Raw genomic sequence first — 20,578 nt, forward strand, 5'->3', positions numbered from 1 at the left:
GCTTGTCAGCAATCGCCTATCTGATGGCGATCACCTCAATGACCTCGCAAGTTCTGTGGACCTTCGCTGTCTCGAGAAACACTTATCCATCATCCAACGAACCAGCGTTCTCAAACCATATCGTCTCTCCCGGGTGAAACACGTTCGCCCACCTGCTCGTGATCTACTTCAATGCGATTCGTCTCTCATCAGTCTGCCTTCATGCCCAGCGACACGTGAGTCACCTACTCAATAATCGTCGACGCACCGACCTGCCTCTCATGCAGCAGTAACGATCGACCTCGCATTACCACGGTATCGCTCATCACCGCAGGAACACTCTCCCTCGTATTGATTTTCACGTCTCGAGGAGATTCCTTGTCGCTCTCCAACAAGTCAGCGGCCATCAAATCCTCTTGCAAGAGAGGATCGCCAACTGCAAACACCAAAAGCGGTGGTTGTGGCCGCCAAGAAAGGTAGGGTGATGAACAATAGTTCTCCGTCGCTCCACTCTCCTCCCCGCAAACGTGTAACGTCGCAACAGCCGGGGAAGGAGGGAGGGGGCAAGTTTCAGGATTTTAGGATTCCTAGAACTCCAGCGCCTATAAGGGAACCTACTTCAAAAGCCCCTAAATCTTCGGCATTTGGTTTGGAGACCCCGTGGAAGGACCATTCATCCTCTTTCCCTTCAGGGGAGCTTTCGGAGAGTGCTTCAGTGAGTAAGCAATAGTTTTTCAATATTTAACTTAGCCGGTGATTATAATAGCTGCAACTCTGTTGCTCGACAGAAAACTCTAAGGTAAAACTCGCCAGCGATCGCTACACAGGTTGCGGGTGTGCCCAACAGCGCCATCTGTCGTCCAGATACCCAGTACTCAATGTAAACAAAGACTCAATTTTCTCTCTGTCGAGCTATCGACAAGACGTACTTACTCGCTGTTGCTAAACTGGAGTTTTTTCACAACTAATTGGTGAAGTACTTTATTCTAGTTTTGAGCTTTCGCTATGCAGGTGTTTTATCTTCATCTTAAATCTTGAACTCGTTTTGGATAGATTTAATTATGGTGACAAAGAGAGTATGGACTTTCTTTCACTTTTAAATGGCCGACCCTTCCCTTAGACGGAAGTGTGTTTAGGCTTTTAGTAATTATATCACGTTATAGATTTTCCTCTATATATTTTATATCTCTCCGCCTTTATTAGGCCTCTTCGATTAACTTTCCATTTATTATAAACATATAAAAATAATTTTAATGTTTTGTTTATATAGACCTTTCCTGAGAGTAGGCGGTCCTAACTTGGAAACCGAAGTTAATCAACGTTGAGCCCTTTATATCGTATTTAGCTTTTAAAGAGCTAAGGATTTAAAACTTTTTAAATGTAATATTTTATGAAAGAATTTCTTTGATAGTCTTCGTACTGTTTTCAAAGATGAACTAACGTTTAGTTTATTATGCTACGCAGTTGTTGACGTTCAGGACGTTCAACATGCGCTCTATCGTTACGATAGAGAGAGAGTGTATCACAGTTTCACTTTGCAGTAAGAGTAAATCGATTCTGACGTTTTGTTCATTCTTTCTTAGCTTAAATGTTTTAAATTATATTTTAAAGGAACTTTTTATTTGAAAAACCTTTCAGTTTTTTCCTTTAGTCAAATAACATGTTTTTTTGACGAAATATAATTGGGCTCTTCTCTTAGGTGCGAAATCAAGAGAGATAGAGACGGAGGGAGAGAGAGGAGAGAAAACGTTCCGTTCAAGCGGGTAACGTTGTTCTCGAGTTACTCTCGTCCCTAGTCGCTGTACGGGGAGGAAGGATAAAACGTTTTAGTTTTTTATTCTCGTCCCCAGGCTATGTGCGGTGAGAGATTGAAAACGTAGTTATATGAACTAGTGTTTAGTCTCTTTCCCAGCCACTGATTTATTTATCTTAAAATATGTTTTCTGTTTTTTGCTGGTATTAATGAGCTTGCATTATACGTCTGATTTCGCAATTACTACCTTTTAATGAAGGGTAGAATTGCGTGTTTCAGGTAGAAATCAGTAAAAGTTTCGATTTCAGTGAAATAAGTGCAAAACAGAAAATCGAAGTGATAAAGTGATGTGCGCAAAGTGTTACAGTGTTGTGTCCGAGGGTTCGTCTGTTCGTGCCTGTCGTTCACCTAGTCCGGGACCTCTTACATGCTCCCAAGCCCAGGGGAGAAGTAATGTCAAACGACTTATGGGTTCGAGAGGCCTTGACCAACGAACAGACGTTTTCCCTCTATGGTATCGGGTGTATCTTACCAAGATCTCCCCTACCATAAGACGAGAGAGACGTTGTTTCTCCTCGTCATCCGAAGGCTTTTCGCATAAGAAACCTGTCACAAGGTTTCGAAGCCCTTAAGCGAAAGTCAGTCCTTTCAGGACAGGTCCAGCGTCCTGGTTACAACCATTAGGACAGCTCTGACCCTATGCAGTCATCGGATAACTGCTCGCCGCCTAACAAAAGCGTAACACAGACTCCGAGAGTCTTTTTTTGTAGGCAAAGTGTTGCGGTCACAGACGTTACCCTCGTCTCTTACCACAACCATTTCCGTTGATCCTTAATGGGTTGTATGGCAAGACATGCAGTATATGCTTGCCTCCCTTATGGAAGACTATTCTGCCGATTAGTCCGTTGAGTCTAGCCGTTTATCTCATCGATATCCTGGCTTTCAGCCAACCTAACGTTCCTTTGTGCTTACTGTTGACGTTGGCGTAGCTTAGTCACGTCAGTCAGGTTGTTTAGAACCACACTCGATGCGGTCTCGTGTGGTTTTTCAGCCGCATTTGGACGTTAGGCCACTTGCTGATGCTCCTGTTGACGTTCAAGACGTTCACTAACAATCGGAGTTGACTTGTTTTGACGCTGTGCGTCAACCTCCGCATTCTAGAGTTGTTTTGACTGCTCAGTCTAGGCAGTCAAAGCAGTCTCGAGTGGACGCTGTGCGTCCTCACGCACCTGTTGTGGTTGACAGTTCAGTTGTTGACAGTTCACAGACTGTCAAGCAGTTACATGACGTTGCGTTCTGGTCCGCTACTAATGCACCAGTGAGTGTGGACTCTGCTTGTAAAGCATTGCCACCACGGTAGGTCTCTCCCTTGCTTGAGACTCAGCTTTTATCGGACAAGGTTCCTGTAGATGAGGAAGTTGCTGTTCCCCCTCCTACTGATATTCCCTTGAGGACTCTGTCAGATGGAGAGGAGCCTAAAGCTGCTTAGCCTCCTATGGACTTTAATTAAATCATGATGATTTTTTTAAGAATCTTTGTCCGGATCTTTTTGTAACTGCTGCTCCTCGTTCGCCTAAACGTCAGAGCTTACACTAGGCCTAGCTACTTCGAAGCCGTTGTTTTTAAGCTAGTGCTCTCTCGCTCTCCTAGAGAGCTTTACGTTGGCTAGGCAACTGGTTTTTCACCAGGAGGAGTTTGGGGGATACAGCCTTTGCTTTCCCTTCTTTTAAACTGGTTTATAGAGCAAGAGTCTGATATGACACGAGAGAAGTTCTCGGCTTGGGAGTTCATGCCTCTGCCCAGATAGACTTCTCAATTCTCGTAGACTCTCCCTGGCGCCTGGCCAGGAGACGCTCCAAGTTGTTTACAGGTCAACTTCACAGCTGTTTTCGAGCCTTTGAAGTTTTGCTGTACAATTATGTCACGCATAACAAGGCTTTCAGGGATGGTAAACGGTACCCCGCCTCAGTCGCTAACCCCGTCTGTTGCCACACCTGCTCCCGTAGACCCTAAATGGGCTTTGCTGCAAGACATGCAGTCCAAGCTTGCATCCTTGATAGAGGACTTTAATGCGGAGAAGGTTGCTACCGAACCTTCTGGCCAACAACCTTCCAACCGGTCGGTTGTGCGCCCTGTTGACGCTGAGGTAACCTACTCGCGTCTGCCAGTTGAGGTGGTTCCTCCACCGATGCGACCCAGTGTGGGTTGCCAGCCGCACGTTGACGTTAAGCGACGCTCGGAGGTGGTTGTTGACGTTCAGGACGTTCAACAACCAGAAGAGGTGACTTATTTTGACGCAGTGCGTCAACCTCAGCAACCCGGTATGGTGTTGACTGCACAACCCAGACGGTCTAGACAGTCTCGGGTTGACGCTGTGCTTCCTCGCGCACCCATGGTTGTTGACAGTTCACAGACTGTGCAGCAGTTCCATGATATTGCGTCCGGCTCCGTCACGCATCCACCAGTGCGACCGGACTCAGCGAGCCAGACGTTGCCCACTCCGTTGCCGTTTCCTCATCAGTTTTCGGATGAGGAACCCTCTGATGAGGACGTTGCTGAACAACAAGACGATCAGCCCCCAGAATAGATCAAGCCCTGCTATCCATCCAGAAGATGATGAAGAAGGAACGCTGCTCAGTCAGGCTGTGGATGAGTCTGGTAGGGACGCTGTCATCCGTGGAACAATTTGTGTCACTAGGAAGACTACACCTCCGTCCTCTTCAATACCATCTAGCTTTTCACTGGAAAAAGGACAAGACGCCAGAAGCGGTCTCGATCCCGTTTTCCGAAAAGATAAAGTCTTGTCTGACTTGGTGGAAGGACAATATCAACCTAAGAGAGGGTCTTCCCCTGGCTGTTCAGACTCCCAACCACGTTCTCTTCTCGGACGCATCGGACGTGGGCTGGGGCGCGACACTAGACGGTCGGGAATGCTCAGGACTGTGGAACTCGAGTCAGAGGAGCATGCATATCAACTGCAAGGAGCTGTTGGCAGTACATCTGGCCTTGAAAAGCTTCAAGTCTCTCCTTCGAGGCAAAGTGGTGGAAGTTAACTCGGACATCACCACGTCCTTGGCGTACATCTCCAAACAAGGAGGTACCCACTCACTGACGTTGTACGAGATCACAAGGGACCTGCTCATCTGGTCAAAAGGTCTCCCTAGTAACGAGGTTCATCCAAGGCGACTTGAACGTCATAGCAGATTGTCTCAGTCGGAAAGGGCAAGTAATTCCAACCGAATGGACCCTCCACAAGGATGTGTGCAAGAGACTTTGGGCCACTTGGGGTAAAACCATCCATAGATCTCTTTGCAACCTCGCTGACCAAGAGGCTTCCAATCTATTGCTCTCCAGTCCCGGACCCAGCAGCAATACATATAGATGCTTTCCTCCTAGATTGGTCACATCTGGATCTCTACGCATTCCCACCGTTCAAGATTGTCAACAAGGTACTGCAGAAGTTCGCCTCTCACGAAGGGACAAGGTTGACGTTAGTTGCTTCCCTCTGGCCCGCGAGAGAATGGTTCACCGAGATACTTCGATGGTTAGTAGACGTTCCCAGTAGTCTTCCTCTAAGGGTAGACCTTCTACGTCAGCCACACGTAAAGAAGGTACTCCAAAGCCTCCACGCTCTTCGTCTGACTGCCTTCAGTCTATCGAAAGACTCTCGAGAGCTAGAGGCTTTTCGAAGGAAGCAGCCAGTGCGATTGCTAGAGCAAGGAGAGCTTCTTCCATTAGAGTCTACCAATCGAAGTGGGAAGTCTTCCGAGACTGGTGCAAGTCAGTTTCTGTATCCTCGACCAGTACCTCTGTAGCTCAAATAGCTGTTTTTCTCTTATACCTGAGAAAAGGACGATCCCTTTTGAGCTCCCACTATCAAGGGCTACAGAAGCATGTTGGCATCGGTCTTCCGGCATAGAGGCTTAGATCTTTCCAAACATAAAGATCTGCAAGACCTCCTTAAGTCTTTTGAGACCACCAAGGAGCGTCGTTTGGCTACCCCTGGATGGAATTTAGACGTGGTACTAAGATTCTTCATATCAGACAGGTTGGAGCCGTTACAATCAGCCTCCCTGAAAGATCTCACTCTTAAGACTCTTTTCCTGGTATGCTTAGCCTCGGCTAAAAGAGTCAGTGAGATTCATGCCTTCAGCAAGAACATAGCATTTTCGTCAGAAAAAGCCACTTGTTCGCTACAACTTGGTTTTCTAGCCAAAAATGAGCTGCCTTCTCGGCCTTGGCCTAAATCTTTCGATATCCCCAGCTTATCGGAGATCGTAGGCAATGAACTAGAAAGAGTCTTATGCCCTGTTAGAGCTCTTAAGTTCTATTTAAAGCGTACTAAACCTTTACAAGGCCAATCTGAAGCTTTATGGTGTTCAGTTAAGAAACCATCCTTGCCTTTGTCAAAGAATGCTTGGTCAGACTTTATCAGATTGTTAATACGAGAAGCTCATTCACATCTGAGTGAGGAAGACCGAACTTTGCTTAAGGTGAAGACGCACGAAGTTAGAGCTGTAACAACTTCCGTGGCCTTTAAGCAAAATATATCTCTGCAAAGTATAATGGACGCAACCTATTGGAGAAGCAAGTCAGTGTTCGCGTCATTTTACTTGAAAGATGTCCAGTCTCTTTACAAGAACTGCTACACACCGGGACCATTCATAGCAGCGAGTGCAGTAGTGGGTGAGGGCTCAACCACTACAATTCCCTAATTCCATACCCTTTTAATCTTTCTCTTGAAATGTTTTTATTGTTGTTTTTTGGGTTGTCCGGAAGGCTAAGAAGCCTTTCGCATCCTGGTTGATTTGGCGGGTGGTCAAAGTCATTTCTTGAGAGCGCCTAGATTAGGGGTTTTGATGAGGTCCTGTTGTATGGGTTGCAACCCTTGATACTTCAGATCCTAGGGGTCGCTCAGCATCCTAAGAGGATCGCGAGGCTCCGTAAGGAAGACGTACTTAAAAAGGCAGAGTAATTGTTCAAGTCGACTTCCTTACCAGGTACCTATTTATTTTGTTTTTGTTATTTTGATAACTTCTAAAATGAAATAAAAACTCTTAGCTCATAATAATGTAAACATATATTGCTGGTCTCTACCCACCCCCCTGGGTGTGAATCAGCTATTATAATCACCGGCTAAGTTAAATATTGAAAAATGTTATTTTGATAATAAAATAAATTTTTGAATATACTTACCCGGTGATTATAAATTAAAGGACCCTCCCTTCCTCCCCAATAGAGACGCAGTGGAACGAGGAGAAAATTGAGTCTTTGTTTACATTGAGTACTGGGTATCTGGACGACAGATGGCGCTGTTGGGCACACCCGCAACCTGTGTAGCGATCGCTGGCGAGTTTTACCTTAGAGTTTTCTGTCGAGCAACAGAGTTGCAGCTATTATAATCACCGGGTAAGTATATTCAAAAATTTATTTTATTATCAAAATAACATTTTTCAACGCCTTGGATAGGGCGGTAACTCGTGCCTTCGCTCCGATGCTTCCTTCATGATCATTGAAAGCCTCTGGAACTTCCTTGGCTTCTTCCTCGGTTTCAGCCAAGCCGGGACTTAGGACCATGACTGCTTCTTCCCCCCTGAAGAGGAGGAGGGTATATCCTGACAAGGGCCCTTCAACAAGGGTCAAGCTGCCTCCAATCAGGACCCATAAGGTAGAAACCTCCCCGGAGGTTTTGTCATCAACTCTGCCCCTCAATGTCTCATCCACTGTATCTAGAGGCAGTCAGAGGAAAAAGTCATTATCGGACTCTCCCCATCCATCACCAAATGGACAGACCTCAAGGAGAGAACATAGTCTCACTTTCAGCTCCCCGTTCTCTTTCTTCTAAGAAGGTCACTATGTCTAGACCTTCTGCCTTGGAACCTCTGTTGCTTCCTAGAAGGGAACCGAAGGATTCTAAGACAATCCCAAAGTCCACCTCCAGGACCCAGAACCCCCCTGAGCAGTCCAGGAGCAGAGTCAGTCATCTGGTTGACAACCATGACCCACCCAAGGGAGTCTCGTTCTCAGCATCTGAGATCCTGAACCAAGAGAAGGACGTGAAGTACGCCATGCAGGCTACTTCGTGGCTGGATCATTGGTTGGGATTGGTAGGAATCCTGGTGCGAACCGAGGATTTCTCTAAGTATCCTACGAGGAAGAGCTTGGAGACTTTCCTTCTCTCTGGCACCTGCACCATTGAGTTTCTGACCCACCAGGTAGTGACCCAGCGGGCCAACACCGTTCTGAAATAAAGGGATGCAGTGGCCAAGAGATTTCACCAGCAGGTCCCTAACGCTGAGATCACTAGGCTCCAAACCTCCTCCATCGAGGGGTATTTCCTCTTCGAGCCTAGGGACCTTGAGCAAGCAGCAAAGTGGAGGAAGTCCAACACAGACTCCCTCCTTCATAGGGCCCTTACAGCTCAGCCCTACAGACCTCCAGTCCCTCCAAAGACCAGCCAAAGGAAATCGTCAATGAAGAAAACGGCAGCAATTTCTAAGTCTAAGGTGTCTAAGAAGCCCTTCCTGTCAAGGACGGGAAAGCAACAAGTCCAACCATGGAGGAAGACAGCAGAGAGGTGGTGATAAGAACCGCAAGCGCTATGATAGGTTATCCCCCTGCTTGTCCACCAGTAGGGAGATGCCTACAAAGGTGCAGGACCAGGAGGATGCAGCTCGGGGCCGAACCTTGGGCAGTCTCTGTGATTCACTCAGGGCATCACGTCCCGTTCATTTCATCTCTCCCTCCACTGACCAAGAATCCAGTGCTTGTGAGCTCCTTTGTTATGCGATCAGAAGTCCAGACCATGTTGGAGAAGGGCGCTCTCCAGGAGGTCCTCAACGGGTCCCCAGGCTTCTTCAGTTGACTCTTTGTTGTGAAAAAGGCGTCTGGAGACTGGAGACCAGTCATCGATCTCTCAGCCCTGAACAAGTTTGTCGAACAAACTTCGTTCAGCATGGAGACGGCAAGCACAGTCAGACTAGCGATAGGACCACAACACTTCATGTGTACACTGGAACTAAAGGACGCATACTTCTAGGTATCAATCCATCCGTCTTCAAGGAAGTATCTGAGATTCAACATCGCCAACAGGACATACCAGTTCAAGGTGCTGTGTTTTGGCCTTTCCACAGCACCTGAGGTCTTCACAAGTGTTTGCCCTGGTGTCATCCGGGGCTCCCAGGTTTGGCATCCATCTCCTTCGTTACCTGGATGGCTGGCTGATCCTGGCAGACTCGGTGGCAACCCATCTTCAACACAGACAAACTTCTGAGGGTTATCCAAGATCTGGGGATCATGGTAAACCTCAGGAAAACTTCCCTACTTCCCACTCAAAGACTGGTATACCTGGGCATGGTATTAGACACCAAACTGCACAAAGCCTTTCCATCAGACGACAGGATAGCAAGGCTGAGGAAAATAGCAAGGCCTTTCCTCAGACGAGAAGAACTCCCAGCCCAGAAATGGCTATGTCTCCTTGGACACCTATCATCCTTGACCCTTCTAGTTCCCAACTGTCACCTCAGGATTCAATCTCTCCAGTGGCATCTGAAGTCCAATTGGAATCAGGCCTTTGATTCCCCGGATACTCTGATTCCCATGGGATCAGAGGAAAAGATGGACCTCGGATGGTGGCTGGCAGACGAGAATCTACTGAAGGATGTCGATCTTTTCGTCCCTCCCAATTTGATGCTGTTTTCGGGCGCATCAAAAAAAGGGTTTGGGGCCCACATGCTGCAACACAGCCTCAGGCCTCTGGTCAGATTCTGAAAAGTACCTTCACATAAATCTCTTGAAGTTGAAGGCCATCTTTTTGGCCCTTCAAGAGTTCCACCGGCTCCTGGCGGGTCACACAGTAGTGGTAATGAGCGACAACCCCACGGTAGTGGCTTACATCAAGAAGCAAGGAGGTACTTTTTCGCTGCCCCATCCCATCGAGCAGTAGAGATACTAAGATGGGTAGAAGTCCACTCGGTCTTACTATCAGCTTCCTTCATTCCAGACAAGAGGAATGTGCTCGCCGACAACCTGAGCAGAGCAGAGCAGATAGTGAGTTCCAAATGGTTTTTGTATCATCTACTAGCCAACAAAGTCCTGACTTTGTGGGGTTCTCCAACTGTGGATCTGTTTGCAACTGCCCTGAACTTCAGGCTCCCATGTACAGCTCCCCAGTCCCCGATCCCATGGTTCTGTGGCAAGATGCATTCCAGCAACTGTGGGACAACATCGATGTATACGCATTCCTATCATTCTGTCTGATGAGAAGAGTACTCAACAAGACCAGAACATCGGTCAATCTTTCGATGACCCTCAAAGCTATGCTATGGCATCATGTGGAATGGTTCCCGAACCTTCTGCTGCTCCAGACGGAGCTACCAAGAGAACTTCCTCCTCGACACTATCTACTCAGACAACCACATGTCAACATCTACCACAAAGCAGTAGCTTTGCTACGTCTTCACTCCTGGAGACTATCCAGCATCTGATATAGAGAGGATTTTCTCAACAGGTTGCGAAAAGGATGTCTCGATACCTGCAAAGTTCTTCAGCCTCAGTCTACCAGGCGAAGTGGAGTGTCTTCTGTGGTTGGTGTCGTGGAAGGGGTCACAATCCACTCGATGCCACTATTCCATCAATAGCGGAGTTTGTCATGTATTTGCGAGAAGAAATGCTCCTTTCAGTTTCAGCGGTCAAAGGCTATCGCTGAGCCTTGAGTCTCGCCTGTAAATTGAAAGGAATGGATACTTACCTATCCTCAGTCGGAAGTTAGACCTCCCCATGGATCGTGGTTCAAGTTCTTCGGTCTCTAAAGAGACCTCCGTACGAACCATTACACCAGGCAACAGATCGCCACCTGACTCAGAAGACGGTGTTCCTACTCGCCTTGACATCAGCCAAACGAGTCAGTGAACTTCATAGTCTCTCTTATGACGTCGCCCATTCAAGGGGATGGGTATAGGTAAGCTTCAGCTTCGTCCCTGAATTTGTTGCAAAGACACAGAATCCAGGGGTTTCAGATCCTACGTTCGAATCTTTCCGGATAACAAGTTTTCGCTCTGTAACTGACGATCCAGATCATCTGTTACTATGGCCAGTAAGGTGTTTGAGGCGCTACTTCAAGAACAGCAGCAGCCCGGCCCAGAGTGTTCTCACTTTTCGTAAGCACGGGTAGAATCAAGAGGAGGGTCACAAAGAACACAATCTCTTCATGGATTTGCAAGGTCATTGACTTTCCCTTGAATCCCAACCCTCCTCCAACATGTCGTCCCAGAGCTCATGATGTCGGGTGTTGCTACGTCCCTGGACTTCAAAAAGAACTACCTTGTGATGCAGGTATTACAAGCGGGTGTGTGGAAACGCCAAACATCGTTGACCACCCACTACCTGCAAGACGTGACACACAGGAACCTCATTATGTTTTCTATCGGTCCTGTGGTGACTGCACAACAGCTGGTTTAGTACCTCAAGCTCCTTATTGGACAAGTATCAGAAGGTTGAGGGCATTGGTTACCTGGGTTTTGGTCTTGAGCAAATGAAATGGAATGTCTGGCTCTTTTCCTTTCTTCATTCTCCCCTCTCTTTGGGAAATCAGCATCCTGGAACCTTTGCAGGTAAACCATCACTCCTTTGTGTAACCTAGTATTGTTCCAATTCTGTTGCGTCCCCATACCCTGGCGAGGTGGTATTGGAAATGTCTCGTCTCCTCTGCATAATAAGGAGTAACCCGGGTAAGGCCAAAAGGCCAGATTGGCAGGGACGTCCACCCTCTTAATGGGTGAGTCACCTCTATAAATAACGTTGGTTTGTATTCCAGTTACAGAACAAATGACAAATTCAGAGGTAATTTGTGTTTTTCCTAACGATACAAACCTTAGCTATTTATACATACTTGCCTGCCAACCCTGTCCCCCTTGAAGTCCCCATACCCTGGCGAGGTGGTATTGGAAATGTCTCGTCTCCTCTGCATAATAAGGAGTAACCCGGGTAAGGCCAAAAGGCCAGATTGGCAGGGACGTCCACCCTCTTAATGGGTGAGTCACCTCTATAAATAACGTTGGTTTGTATTCCAGTTACAGAAGAAATGACAAATTCAGAGGTAATTTGTGTTTTTCCTAACGATACAAACCTTAGCTATTTATACATACTTGCCTGCCAACCCTGTCCCCCTTGAAGTCCTATCTCCAAGCAAAGTTTGTGAGTGGGAGGGGTAGCAAGCTACCCCCTACCCCCCACTAACTAGCGGGATGGGCAGTTAACCCTCGCTAAATTTTAATGGCTCATCCTTTCAGCTTTGCCGAAAGTAATACCCCTATACATGTAAATAGCTAAGGCTTGTATCGTTAGGAAAAATACAAATTTCCTCCGAATTTGTCATTTTTGTTTTCAGCATTTATGGAGTTATATGAACATTATTTCTTTCTTTTTCAGCATTTATGGAGAAGCCGTTGATTACAGAAAACATGAATATAAATGAGGAAAAGATGGATTTTGAAGAGTGCATACCAGAAGGCATCCTTGAATGTCTCCCGTGGCACTCGGCACACAAGGTCCCCCAAGAAGATCAGCTCTTTGCTTCTGTAATATCAGTTTTCAAAAAGCTGGTCGTTGAGAGCACCATGATTCACAACTTGTATTAGTTCTTTATTATAAAAGTAAAATTTTTATTTTGTGAAAATATTCACTAAATATGTTATATAAATTATTTTAATTTAGCAGTTTATTTGATCTCTAATAAATGCACTGATGGCAGGGAAATATTTTTGTTATTGGTCGCAAGACTGTCACCGTCATAAATATTACTTGCTTTCTTCTTTATTTTGTGTGCAAATTTATACAACAGCTTTTTATTTTACACAAGAGGATGTAAATTATTAATTCAGATTGACAGAATCATGTCATACAACAACTGGAGTATTATTTTTTAATAAATATCTACATATAAAAAGGTCATTTGTTTTTCATCCCATGTATCATTTTCATTACAGGTAGTAATTATTAACTTGAGTCATTTAGAAAAATATATTGTGTACTGTTGTTATTAATATGAGCTACAGTACTTTACTATGCAATAAGGTGAAGATAATGAGAATGCTTATCTACCTGTTTTGGGATACTGCTACTACTACATATGTTAATGATAATACAGTCATCCCTCGATATTTGCGGATTTGGTTATTAAATAGAAAATCACGTATTTGCTGTTTCGCGATAAATACTGTCTCGTCCTGATGATTTCAAACCAATCGTACCCCTTTGCACCCGGCATGTTTCATGCCATTTCCCTCTCCATACATCAAAATACCTCATCTCTCGCTAACTCAGCCTCGGTCTCACATCATCTCTCCTCGCATGTGCATCTCCCGCTTCAGTTCTTTTTGTGCAGAATCATGTTGTGATGTAAAAGTGATGAAATAAAAACCTGTAATTTTAGTATAAAATGTGATAACGTAAATTACACTATGCCACAGGCTAAATAGTTGACGGCTCAAGAGGTACATAGAACTTCATATGTAATCGGTTAGTGGTGTTGTACTGATACTATTTCTTTGCATTTTTATTGTGTTAGTGTATTTTTTGTGCATAAATTATATTGTTATATGAACTACTGTACAGTACTGTATAAAAAATACAGTATTTTACACTACAGTCATACCTCTCTTAACGAAAGACTCTGCTTACGAAGTTTTCAAGTTGCGAAACAAGATGCGAATATTTTTATGACTCACTTAAAGAAAAGAGATTTGCCAGCCAGGCCGAAAATAAAATAGTCACCCATCACAGAGTTGAAGAAATTTGGTTCAGACAACAGAAATGTAGCTGTAGTCTATAATAGTACAGTACAGTACACATAGAACTGTATATTTATTACTTTATATGTACAGTAGTGTATTATTTTCCATTTATTATTACATTATGTATTAGCTACTTAATTTACAGGTATTAACATTTAGTTTAGGTGTATTGAATGGTTTAAATGTATTTGGCTGAACAGTATTTCATTATGGTCATACTGTAGCTTTATTATGAGATTTAATGTTGTGTTTTGTAGGGTTTGGAACGAATTAGGCAATTTGCATGTGAAATGTGACTCACAACGCAAAAAAATCACTTAACGAAAGCCACTCCAGAACGAATTAATTTTGTGTTGTGAGGCATTACGTGTATGGTGTTTGAATGGTGCGAGTCGACCTGCTGAAAACGGCAATCACTTAGAATCTTTACCTTAGCTAATTACCTGTACTGTAGTGGTAGTACTGTACTATACATTTATTACAGTAATATACACTACAGTATCAGCAAGTGTTCTTAGATAAGAACAACAGTGTTTTTTTTTTGTTACTGTAAATATTACATACCTGTAGTAGGATGGCCAGGGCATCAGCCACCCGTTGAGATACTACTGCGAGAGAGTTATGGGTTCCTCTAAGTTCATGAGCATCTGATTAGAAAAACTATTTTAAAACCATAGGTTTTTCCATGGTTGGTGTGAATGAAAAGTCCCATGATGCTGAACATTTCATTCCTGTTCTTTATGGAGTTAGAGCCAGTAACAACCTTGATTGCCAGGCAGTGGAACCAAAGAGATTCTCTTGTAAGTGTAGTTTGTGTAACTGAAGAAAGTGAGATGACTGCTAACAATGTAGACATAGGATTGTGTTAATAGTTTTGATTATATTTGTTGGCATTGAGACCCAAGGGTAGCCTATTATTCTATTGGGATGAATTAAGCTGAGATAATATGAAGTGAATAAAGGCAATCTCTGAACTGTTTTAATGAAATGCTAAACTTGAAGGTATAAACTAGTCATTTGAGAGAGGATAGTGTCATGTGATATAATGATTAGCTATGCGCTTTATATCTGAAAAGTAGGGGTAAAAAAGGAAAACGAATATTTAGTTATATTTCAGCCACATTAACTGCCATTGTAGTATTCTAAAGAACTTTGAATTTAAGGGTAAAATCTTTCACTCCACCAGGTGGTGGTAATGTTTGTAAACTATGCGGTGCATTGTAGGCATTGCTAAATATTCTTTGCAAGTGCCCTTTTGGCTCGTTGCTGTGCCATTTTTTTTCTACTTTATATATTTCCCTTCTTCTTTCCATCTTGGCATTCAACCTTTCCCGTTTTACTTGCTAATCTAACTAGGATCATTTTATAATTTATCAGTTTAACCTACAGAGTTAAACGGCTTCCTTGTCCCCAGTACCAGGCCATATCATCAAATTGTAATTCTTTCACAACTGTAAAATGTATGATAATCTCCCTATCTCTTGTACACAAGATCTTGGTGGAGAAGTTCTACAATGAGTGTGTTTACTCTATGAACTGATCAAGTCATCAATCATAAATTTTGTTTGATGTCATATTCAGGTATTGTGGTTAAGATATTCTATAGACTACTACAATACTACTTAGATTGCAGTTGCCTGCAGTGCTTTTGTGTTTTCAGAAATTTGCATCTTTCAGTTTCAATTTGTCTAATATGATTTATAATTTAAATAGTGTGATATGAATGAAAATACCAGATATACGACATTGCTGCTGCTCTCAACATCTAAAACAATTATATTTTTAAATCCTAATACAAATCCAATTTAAAACTTGCTGGCAAAGAAGACATTGTCTGGTGCCTCAAAGGCACAGTACACTTCATGTAGTATCCTGTAGACACTACCTGGTCATTGTAGTTGCACCCAAATCTTGGTTTTATACTTCACCTCCATTTTGTCCTATCTATCTAACCTTTTTACTTTATGCACAACTGCAGTTTGTTCCATAACTGAAATACAAACCACGCTATTTAATATGGGTAATTACTTTCGGCGTAGCTGAAATGACGAGCCATTAGAATTTTAACGGGGGGGTAGGGAGGGTAGCTTGCTAACCCCCCACTCCCCCACCCCCTCACCCCCTCACACACACCTGTGCAGAGCCCACTTTGCTCTCGGCTTGGGTGGTAGTCGGACGTGTCCGCTGTCACCCTCGCCTTCTTTGACAGCCATTACTAATCTTTTGTTTGCTTTTTCTTTGACAGAGTGTGCGTGAAGTTGGGCTCTGCGATGCATAAGTGTCCTGGTTTACCTGACCGCCCCTGTGGTACCTATATGTCAGCGGTCGAAACGGACCCACACACCTTGTGTCCTTACTGTAGGGGCCAACGGTGTGATAAGAGTAATGTATGTGGTGAGTGCAGGGAGTGGTCTACCTCCCAGTTGGAGAGGTTTTCCCGGCGCCGAAAGTAGAAGTCCAGGCGGGATATTTCTCCTTCGAAGGTTTCTTTGAAAGGAGAAAATCCCAAGGGCTCTTCTTCCGTGCCCCAAACCTCCTCCGAAGCTTCCACTCGATCGGTTTCTTCCGAGAAACTGTCGAGTGGTAGCGTAGGCCGCAGTTCTGTTGACCGATCTCGGAGTTTGTGAGAGGGAGTTGCCTCCCATAGCGAGGCAGCTCCTCCTCCTCCCCCGGGGAAGGATTTAAATGTAAATGTAACTATTAATGATTTGTTGCAGCTTTGGGCTTCCTTGGGGCTTGAGGGTTCGCCCTCCAAGGAAGCCTTGTTTGACATGATCAGGTTGGGGGCAGCTGTCAAACAATCGCCGACGTTAGCAGAGGTTGATCCTTTGTCTATCGTCGACGTTGTTGTGGCAGAGGTTTCCAATGAGTTGTATCAAACCTCTGCTCCTGATGTTGCTGATGTAGCTGAAGGCTTAGTTCCCCCCTCCGAAAATCTTTCGAGGGAGGAACTAAGTCCAACGGTCTCTCCTGCCGGTGATTCTCCCCCTCGGGGGAGTTCACTGACAGAGACTCCTCTTCGGAGGACTGCTGATGGTCAGCCTGCTGACCCCACGGCCCCCAGAGGGCATAAAGCCCGCCTTCCTTCACCTCACAAGGGTGTTAAGAGGCGCCTCTTCGGTTCATCATCTCCGCAGTCTGCCGCAGAGGAACTTCGCCGTCGTTCGCTGACTCTACCAGCTAAATCCCTGGACCACTCCGCAGATCGTTCGCAATCTCCTTCGGTGGAAGGTCGTCCTTGCAAAGGACACGCTGACCTTCCTCCCGCCAGACCTGCTGACCTGCCGTCGCCGTTCCTGGCCACTGATGCGCTGTGGGCACCTACGAATCCTGTTTTTAAACGGGCAACGGTCCCTTCGGGGCACAAGGGACTTTCACACAAAAATGTGTCTAAGTCCATTACGCGCCAGGTATCCCCTGCACGCCATCGTTCACCTGCGTGCCAGCGCTCACCAGCTGCTGTTGATCTTGTTATAGCGCGCCAGCGCTCACCTGTGCGCCAACGCTCACCTGTTCGCCAGCGCTCACCTGTTCGCCAGTGCGCGCCCTCATCCTGATGCGCGCCCACGTTCTCCTGCAAGTACCAGCGTTCGCCTATGTGCCAGCACTCTCCCACGCGCCAGCGCTCGCCTGTGCGCCAACGATCTCCTGCACGCCCACGATCTTCTGATCTGGGCGCAAAGGGGAAGATAACCTCTTCCCCTGCTCGCCAGCGCTCTCCAACCCGCCATCAATCGCCGAAGCACCATCGGAGCCCGCCTGCTCGCCATCCTTCACCTGTGCGCCATCGCGCGCAGTCTCCGACGCGCGCCCACCTATTCTTCCAGATGTGCGCCCGCGGGCAAGGGATATATCTCCTGCGCGCGCGCCTAACGTTATCGCCCTAACGGGCTCTTCGGGATCCTGCATGCGAGCGCTCATTCAGCCTGCTGCGCGCCCTCTGCAATCTCCATAACGCGCCTTTGCCTGCGCGCCATCACTCGCCCGTGTCCCCTTGCCATCGCCCTCGCGTGCCTGCACGCGACTCAGGCAAAATTCTATCGCGCAACCCCCAGCGTGAGGCTGCAATACGCCGCACGGATAGGTCATCGTCATCGCGTTCCCCCCCCCCCCCCCTCCCCACAAGCACGGAACACCGCGCTCGCCGGAGGGAGGGAGAATTCCGGATAGTCCAGGGACTTTTCTCCTTCTTTTTCCTATCAGGCAGACCCTACTTTGGTAACTCCTCCTAGGGATCGAACGATCCCCTTCCCTCCAGAGGGAGTGTCTGACAGCACGGCTGTTAGTTGGCAACCCTGGTTTGGGTCCCTAGTCAGAGCGGTCATGCAGGCTTTTAAGCCTGTTGTCTCTGAACTGGGCCACAAATCAGTGGGAGCTTCGACTCCCCTGAAGAGGAAGAGAGGAGTAGCTGACGTAGTAACTTCTCCAAGGGCGAAGCTGACTCCTCGGAAGTCTTTGAGGAAGGCCTCCTCCCTCCCTCCCCCCCCCCCCCCAGACTTTCTCTTCCTCCCCTTCGGACGAAGATTTCCCGTCCTTGGGAGTCACGTGAGGTGAGACGTTCCCCCATCGCACCAATGAGGGAAACCCCACCTCGCGCAGAGAAGTCTTCTCGGACGTCATGATCCCTATGGGTCTTGCGGAACGGACGGATCTTCGGTGGTGGGTGACAGACGAGAACCTACGAAGGGGAGTGGATCTTCTCGTCCTCCCCACGGATTTGATGCTGATTTTGGACGCCTCAAAGAAAGGGTGGGCGGTCCACATTCTGCACCACAGGACCTGAGGCCTGTGGTCAGAATCAGAAAAGTGCCCCCATATAAATCTGCTAGAAATGAAGGCCGTAGTCCAGGCCCTTCAACAGTTCCAACGTTACCTGGCGGGTCACTCTGTGGTGGTGATGAGCGACAACACCACAGTAGTGGCTTACATCAACAAGCAGGGAGGTACCTTTTCAGAGCAGCTATCCCATCTCGCAGTAGAGATACTGAGATGGACCGAAGTCGACTCGATTCCTCTATCGGCTCGCTTCATTCCAGGCAAGAGGAATGTGCTCGCCGACAGTCTGAGCAGAGCGTCTCAGATAGTGAGTACCGAGTGGTCTTTGGATCATCTAGTAGCCAACTAAGTCCTGACTTTGTGGGGTTCCCCGACTGTGAATCTGTTCGCTACAGTGCTGAACTTCAAGCTCCCACTGTACTGATCCCCAGTCCCAGATCCCAAGGCACTCTGGCAAGATGCCTTCCAACAACGGTGGGAGAACATCGACGTATACGCCTTTCCCCCGTTCTGTCTGATGAGGAGGGTACTCAACAAGACCAGAATATCGGTCAATCTCTCGATGACCCTTATAGCTCCTCTATGGCATCACGTGGAATGGTTTCCAGACCTTCTGCAACTCTTAAGGGAACTTCTGAGAGAACTCCCTCCACGACACGAGCTACTCAAACAACCACACGCCAACATCTTTCACAAAGCCGTAGCTTCGCTTCAACTTCACGCCTGGAGACTATCCAGCATCTCCTCACGGAGAGAGGATTTTCGCAACAAGTTGCGAACAGGATGTCTGGACACCTGCAAAGGTCATCCGCAGGGGTCTACCAGGCAAAGTGGCGAGTTTTCTGTGGTTGGTGTCGTGGAAGGGGTATCTCTCCACTCGATGCCACTATTCCAGCAATAGCGGAGTTCTTCGTGTATTTGCGAGAAGAAATGCGCCTTTCAGTCCCGGCAGTGAAAGGCTATCACCCGGCCTCAAGTCTAGCCTTCAGGCTCAAAGGAGTGGACATTTCTTCTTCACTGGAACTTTCCCTACTCATACGAAGTTATGAACTTACCTGCCCTCAGTCAGAAGTGAGACATCCCCCATGGAACGTGGTTCGAGTTCTCAGGTCTCTTAAGAGACCTCCCTACGAACCATTACGCTAGGCTTCAGACCGCCACCTGACTTGGAAGACGGTGTTCCTACTAGCTTTGGCCTCATCCAAGCGAGTCAGTGAACTTCATGGTCTCTCGTATGACATCACCCATTCAAGGGGATGGGGGGAGGTAAGGTTCAGATTCATCACTGAGTTTGTTGCTAAGACTCAGAATCCGGGAGTGCCGGACCCTTGGTTCGACTCTTTCCAGATCTCGACACTTCGTTCCGTAACAGATGACCCAGACCATCTCCTACTGTGCCCAGTAAGGAGTCTGAGGCTATACTGTATCTCAAAAGAACGGCTGCAGTTCGTCCCCAAATGCAGGCATTGTTTGTGAGCATTGGGAGAACAAAGAGGAGGGTTACCAAGAATACTATCTCAGCATGGATTCGTAGGGTAATCCATCTGTCCCTGAATCCTGACCCTCCTCCGTCATGTCGCCCTAGAGCACATGATGTCAAGGTCGTAGCTACATCCCTGGCCTTCAAAAAGAACTTCTCAGTGACGCAGGTTCTACAAGCGGGGGTGTGGAAGCATCAGACGACCTTCACAGCCCACTACCTGCAAGACGTGACCCACAGGAGGCTCGATACGTTCTATATCGGCCCTGTGGTGGCTGCACAACAGCTGGTTTAAACCTCAGGCTCCTTAATGGACAAGTAGCAGAAGATTGAGGGCATTGTTACCCGGTTTTAGTCTGCATGAATGAAAAGGTTTGTCTGGCCCTTATTCTTTTCTTCATCCTCCCCTCTCTTGGGGAAAGCAGCATCCTGGGTTCTCTGCACAGCTGACCTCAAACCACTGCAGGTAAACCATGTTTCCTTGTGTGCCTAGTATTAAGCTAATACTGTCACGTCCCCATACCCTGACGAGGTGGTATTGGGAGAGTTCTAGCCTAAAGTTTCCATCTAAAGGACTACAGGTCAACTTCCTCTTCCTAGGACGAGTCACTCTTCAAACCTTCACACACAGCTTACATAGGCAGAAGCCCTTGCACAGCAAGGTGCTAGCGAGGTGCAGGGACTCCTTATTGTTGAGTGCTGACACACTCAGATACTGAGTCCCCGGGCAAAATCAAAAGCCAGTACTGGCTGGGACTTACCACCCTTCCTAAAGGGTGAGTCATCCATATTAAATAG

The 20,578-nt window shown here is 46.7% G+C and overlaps 1 protein-coding gene across 2 annotated transcripts in view; it reads left to right on the forward strand.

Annotated features, from left to right (window-relative positions):
* The window catches only part of IntS2 (integrator complex subunit 2), a 213,099-nt gene extending 200,438 nt beyond the window's left edge, over window positions 1–12,661 (forward strand). For both annotated transcript variants that reach the window (XM_068383054.1, XM_068383055.1), the window contains exon 20: window positions 12,161–12,661. In XM_068383054.1, coding sequence (XP_068239155.1) covers window positions 12,161–12,369 — 209 coding nt within the window. In that variant the 3' untranslated portion in view covers window positions 12,370–12,661. The remainder of the gene's footprint in view (window positions 1–12,160) is intronic.
* The last annotated feature ends 7,917 nt before the right edge of the window (window positions 12,662–20,578 follow it).

This window comes from Palaemon carinicauda, chromosome 11 (genome assembly GCF_036898095.1).
Source record: "Palaemon carinicauda isolate YSFRI2023 chromosome 11, ASM3689809v2, whole genome shotgun sequence".
Lineage (NCBI taxonomy): Eukaryota > Metazoa > Arthropoda > Malacostraca > Decapoda > Palaemonidae > Palaemon > Palaemon carinicauda.